At 47.0% G+C, this 6,000-nt stretch overlaps 1 protein-coding gene across 1 annotated transcript in view; it reads right to left on the reverse strand.

Moving 5' to 3' along the window:
• The window catches only part of LOC119309712, a 33,298-nt gene extending 31,311 nt beyond the window's left edge, over positions 1-1,987 (reverse strand). Inside the window, exons 1-5 of the mRNA XM_037585659.1 lie at positions 1,848-1,987; positions 1,351-1,408; positions 1,217-1,292; positions 642-729; positions 369-525 (exon numbers count right to left, since the gene is read on the reverse strand). Of these exons, the coding sequence (XP_037441556.1) occupies positions 369-525; positions 642-729; positions 1,217-1,292; positions 1,351-1,408; positions 1,848-1,987 (519 nt within the window). The remainder of the gene's footprint in view (positions 1-368; positions 526-641; positions 730-1,216; positions 1,293-1,350; positions 1,409-1,847) is intronic.
• Positions 1,988-6,000: the final 4,013 nt, after the last annotated feature.

The following is a 6,000-nucleotide window of genomic DNA, read 5'->3' on the forward strand; positions in this document are numbered from 1 at the left end:
GCAACTAGTGGGAGATGGTAGCGCGGGCTATATTCAACCAGTTCGGATGACGGTTGCATAACAGGATCGGAGTCTAGGGAGCTTGCCCTTGGCATTGTCATTCCGATTGGGAGTTTGAGCATGTAATTTTCCTTTTATTTTTTGCTCCGCTTGCGAGCTGTAATACTTATTTGTTTCTGTGATACTTCGAGACTTTTTAATAAGATGGCTGCTTGTATCGTCATGATGCAGAGGCCCGGGGCACGCCTTCATTTTCAAAAAAGGTAGTTTTATTTTGTGCTTATGTCGACATAAATAAAATGTTCGATCAAGCACGCGAGATATTTGGGTTGTTTACACAAAATAAATCCCTAAAAAGTGAAGTTTACCTTGTAAACTATTCCAAATCCGCCCGTACCAACTATTTGCTTTTCTGAGAAATTTCCGGTGACGCTCTGTAGAGCTGATAACTTCAGATCTGTTGGTTTGATGCTTCCGGCAAATATACGCTCCAATACGTCGCGTTCCATGATTGCCTCGTCCATCCTAAGTAGAGTACAGAGTGTGCTTAATTCGACATAGTACTTACGCAGTAAATGTAATGCAGTTCATCATGAACCATGAGAGACTAAGCATATGGATCCAAACAAGGAGTTGCGTACCTATGGGATGAGCCGTGTAGGAGGTCAACGGAGCACAAACTGGAACTGTGTTTATGGAGATGTCCAATGACTTGATCATCAAACAACCCTGCATATATTAATATTAATATTAATGAAGGATGCTGAGATGTGGGGAAAAAATGATGAGTAAATTAGTCCACTCTCAACCTTGAACTCATAGTGGCTAGCGAAATCAAACCCCTGGAACTTCTCTTAAAGAAAAAAAAAACCATTGACCTGTTTGTTGTATTATATGATAAAACCGTCGACTCGTTGTTCATGTCAAATCCATCTCTTCCCATGGTCTCTCTCTCTCTCACAACAACAACAACAACAACAACAACAACAACAACAACAACAACTCCCGAAATCCATTCAGGTTGACTTGGGTGGTGTTGTTGCTACTTATTTCTACAGGCTAAATTCGCGGCTTGCAGTTTAGATCTCAACTTAGTTGGGCAAATTAAAACCAACAAAGTTTTGCATGCAGACAAGTGGATCTTGGAGTAGTACAACAGGTCAGGAGCTAGGAAAACAAAAGCCAAAACGAGTCGGGATCATCGAGTTGCACATACCTGGTAGTCGATCGGGAGGTGGACCGGGCTGCAGGCTGAAGAAGATGTCGTCTGTATTCTGAAATGAGCAGGTGTCCTGTTGTATATACACCAGGGTCAGGGCCAGGGATGCTTGGAAGATATGGACTGTATACCTGCCCTCTGAGTTTCCCTTGTTTCTTTATTATTATGACCTTTGGAAGACCTAACAGTCTGGTGAAACTAATTTTTGAGACCTTTTACAGTGCATCAATGCAATTTGGGCCGTTCATTTCTGTACTACCTCAGGTTTTTGGCACTAATTAGGGGCATATTGGGTACTTGAATGTTTATCAATCAGGTAGGCAGATTCCTTTCCCACCATTTGCTCAAAAAATAAAAAGATTCCCTTTCCTCCCATCATCTGTTTGCCTAGTCCTTTCGAAGTCCATGGCGTGAGTTATTTTCAGCCACATGCGATGCGACAACCGGAGGTTTGTGCTCCATGCTGGCTTCTACGGCACGTACACAAGGAGGTAGACTCGCCGCCGCCGGCCGGATACACAAGCATGGTCATCGCACGGGCGTACGCAGCAACCGGATCGTTCTTGCTCTCGTATTTGCTCATGGCCCGGTGATTTTCTTTATTGCTTCAACTTCACAGTGTGATTACAATAAGGCCAGTGGAGCTGAGCAAAGCTCCGCGAAGATGAGCACGTACGCAACAATTAGATCCTTCTTCCTCGTCGGTTTGTCACACTTGTGCTCCTCCGGCTCGCCGCCGTCGCATGCCCGCGCAGCATTGCTCGCCATCGCATCGTCCGCTGCCTTGCCTGGTTGCCCCAGCTAATCCTAATCATCAAATTTTCCAACCGGACTCTCACCCCTTTTCATTAATTTTGCAATCACTGGTGGAAAAAGGGCCTTTGGTCGCGGTTCGCAACTGCCATTAGTCGCGGTTGCGCAACCGCGACAGACCGTGCGCGACTAAAGCCCCCCCCCCCCCTTTAGTCGCGGTTGCTTAAGAACCGCGACTAAAGGCCCGTCCACGTGGGCGCCAGGTGGCCGTCGGGGCGGAGGACCTTTAGTCGCGGTTCTTCTGGCCAACCGCGACTAAAGGCCGCCGCAGGTTTAGGGTTTTAGCCCCCCCTAAACCTGTTTTCTGTTTAATTTGTATTGTTTTATTTCTTTTGTGCTTTATTTTAATTTTGAAGGAGTTTCATATATTCTACGGTACTACATACATGCATATGAATGTACAATTTCAAATAAATTTAAAATTAGAACCAAAAAGAATTCAAGAGGAATATACAATATATATTCAATATCATCGGATGACCATATACAATTTTGAACAAGTTTCCATACATGATTTAATGCATATAAAGTTCTACGTCCTCGTAATAGTGTTCTCCTTTAGGATGGAGGACTTCCCTGCTGAACCATCCAGCTAGTTCCTCTTGAAGTGGTCGGAAGCGAGCTTCTGGACTAAGCATCCACCGGAGGTTATTCCTCTGAGCATTGGTATCACTCGGAACCCGCTCAGAGGTGTATCTCCGGATCATCTCACAGACATAGTATCCACATAGATTGGTCTCCGGTGGCTGAATATCCCCAGCATTCTTAGCCTTTAACATTTTGAATTCTAGCTCTTTTTTGAATTCACCGACCTTTGTATCTACGAACCGTCTCCAAACCCTACGAGGCAAAGAAAATTAAATGAACAAGAGAGTTATTAATTAGTTACTTGATATTAGGAAATGAACGAAATAGGTCGATCGATATAGAGCGCAAATGAATGAAAATAATTACTTCTGCAGCATTCTTCTCATGCCGCCCCAAAGCTTTGGATCCATATTCACAGAGTCGTGGACGAGACATTCTGAGGTGTTAACTTTAATTACTAGCAGAATCCAGTGGAACCTGCGGACACGATACATGCACAGTACGTCATGCATAACTCATCGATTAGCCGGCCACATACCATGCATGGAGTAAACAAAAGAGAATGTGCTCAAGACAGAAACACTCACTCAAAATGGTAAGGAAATAGAATATCACTTTTGAGTTCCTGCTTTGTAAGAAACTGCCACAGGTCTGCCTCCACGTCGGTGGGGTAACGCTCCAACACATGTCCATTAACGATGTGTGGGTCAATGAACCCAACATCATGGATGTTCCTTACTCTGCATTCCTTAATCTTCATTCTGCATGTATAATAGCGGACACAACAATATAGTTAGGACATATATATAGTGCAGGCAATATGAACGAGATGGGGTAGAAATTAATAAATCACTTACAGAACGTAGCAACTGATGATAGATTTATCGAGCTCGCGCAGATTGAAAAGCTGGAACAATTCACTCAGTTCAATTTGTACATAGTAATGTTTGAAGTGATGCTCATGTCTAACTTCCGCATAAATATATTCTTTGGCGTTTTTATTTTTTATGTAACCCTTGTACCATTTCAGCAGACCTTTCATTTGTGGAGGTAGATCCTTTTCCTGCGCAGGCTCGACGAGAGGCCCATTCTTGACATATGTAATTACTACCTCCTTCACTGGCGCCTCGTCAAGGCCTAACAGTTCACGAAGAGTAATACCTAAGTTGGCCGCTTGTTCTCTGGCACTCGTTACAGTCAATCCCTGTGCTGCCGCAGCTTGTATGATCTCGGGGGCATCCGGACAGAAGGCTTCCACTATAAGCGGGGCAATCGATTGTTTACTTTGTTCCCCGAGCTGGGCAACTTGTTTCCCGCTTTTTTTACTTTCGGCCTTCTCCCGCTCTTTGTTCTCCTTGAACATGAGTGCCTGCCTGCGAAGTTCACGTGCATAGTCGTTAGGCAGATTCTTCGCGGCTTGGGACGGTGTGCTCAAAAATGACTTAGCCCACTTCTTTTTCTCATCAGAAAATACTGGCTTGGGCTCGGGCTCTCTTTTCTTTTTGCAGTCCGCCTTCCATTTCTCCAAATCAGCAGCCGAGGCCGCGTCGACTTCCTCGGCACTACGTTCCCAAGGCCTTGTGGGGAGAGGCTTCAGTGATGGCTCCGGTACCTTTGTGGTCTTAGGTACATAAGGGTCCGGGTTAATAATCCAGGACTGCTTCTGCTTCTTTGCCGGAGGTGGATTGGGGGGCGGCGTCTGATCACCCGCCGGACGAGGACTGGGGGGCGGCGGCTGATCACCCGCCGGACGTTGTGGACTGGGGGGCGGCGTCGGCTGACGTGATGGAGGTGTAGGTGAACCGCCACCACCACCACCACCACCACCACCGCCACCGCCACCACCACCACCGTAGGGGGGTGGACTTGTTGTCCTTGGCGCCTCGCCTGGAAACTTGATAAACTTCTTTTGCCATAGAATGAAATGGCGCTTGACATCTCCAAGTCTTTTCTCCCCTTCAGGTGTAGCAATGTCAATCTCCAGGTCCTCAAACCCTTGGACTATGTCCTCCACCGTGACACGAGCATAGCCATCTTGAATGGGGTTGTTGTGGTGGAGTGCTCCAGGTAAACATGGTAAAGCACTGCCGATGGCTACCTTCATGGACATGTTCCCGATAGGATAATACAGATGACATTCTTTCATCTCCTTTATATCGTCCACGGGGTAGCGAGGATGCTCCGGTGAAGTAATTTCGACCACCAGAGGCTCCGGTGCAGTAATTTGGACCACCAGAGGCTCCGGTGCAGTAATTTCGATCGTCGGTGCATCTGCACCAGCCGGTGGGGCCTCCGTGGAAGCCATGCTGCTTCTCCGCTGCTGGCTTCCGAGATCCGCTGGATGATCTTCATGCTGCACCCGAGCTGCATCTCTTTCGGCTACTAGTACACTCATGGTTTTCTTCATCACATCCATTTCCGATGCCAACCGCGCCACAACATCTGCTTCCCGATCCATCTTTCTCTTACGGCTTCTGTAACCGTACGGGTCATCGCTCTGGGGGAACCCTATTTTCCACGGAATGTGCCCCATGCCTCGTACACGTCCTCCATGTTCAGGATTCCCGAGGGCTTTTGTCAGCGCGTCGTTCTCTCTGTTGAACTTGATCTTCCCCTGTTGAGCATCCCTCATTGCGTTAATAAGGGCTTGGGTGGGTTTAATTAATTTGCCCCGGTAAACACACTCCCCTGTCTCCGGGTTCAGCGTTCCCCCATGCCCGTACCACCAGCTTTTGGCCCTTGGGTCCCATCCCTCCGTACCTGGACGGATTCCTCGCGCCCTCAGCTCGTTCTCCATCTTCTCCCACCTAGGCTCCCAAAGGCGATACCCTCCTGGCCCCATAACATGATTGTACTCCTTCTTAGCCGCATTTTCCTTATTTTTTTCGATATTTGAATGAACTGCTCCGATTTCTTTTGCTTCACAAATTCTGGCCAATCATCTTTCAGTTTCTCATATTGTCCTTTGAAATCCGGAGTCTTGTTCTGCTTGACAAAGTCATGGGCTAGATTTTGCTTGAATTTCCGGAATGCGTCAGCCATCTTATGAAGAGCGAACTGTTTGACTAGCCTCCTCCTCTCCTTGTTTTCCTCAATCTTGTTACCCTCCTCATCGAATTTGTTGTATTCCGGAGGTAGAACGAAATGTGCCATAAGCTTCTTGAAGCAATCTTTTTTTGTTCTCTTATCGACAAAAGTGAAACCATCAATTCGTGCCTTCTTTGGCTCATTCCACTCCTGGACGGTGATCGAGACGTTGTCTCTAACAATGGCTCCGCATTGGCTGACAAACTTGGTGGCGTTCTTGCGGGGCTCCAGCGGCCTGCCGGTTGCACTGTCGACAACCTCGATGGTGCATGTTTCTCCTTGTTTCATCGTCT

This window comes from Triticum dicoccoides, chromosome 5B (genome assembly GCF_002162155.2).
Source record: "Triticum dicoccoides isolate Atlit2015 ecotype Zavitan chromosome 5B, WEW_v2.0, whole genome shotgun sequence".
NCBI classification, from domain to species: Eukaryota; Viridiplantae; Streptophyta; class Magnoliopsida; order Poales; family Poaceae; genus Triticum; species Triticum dicoccoides.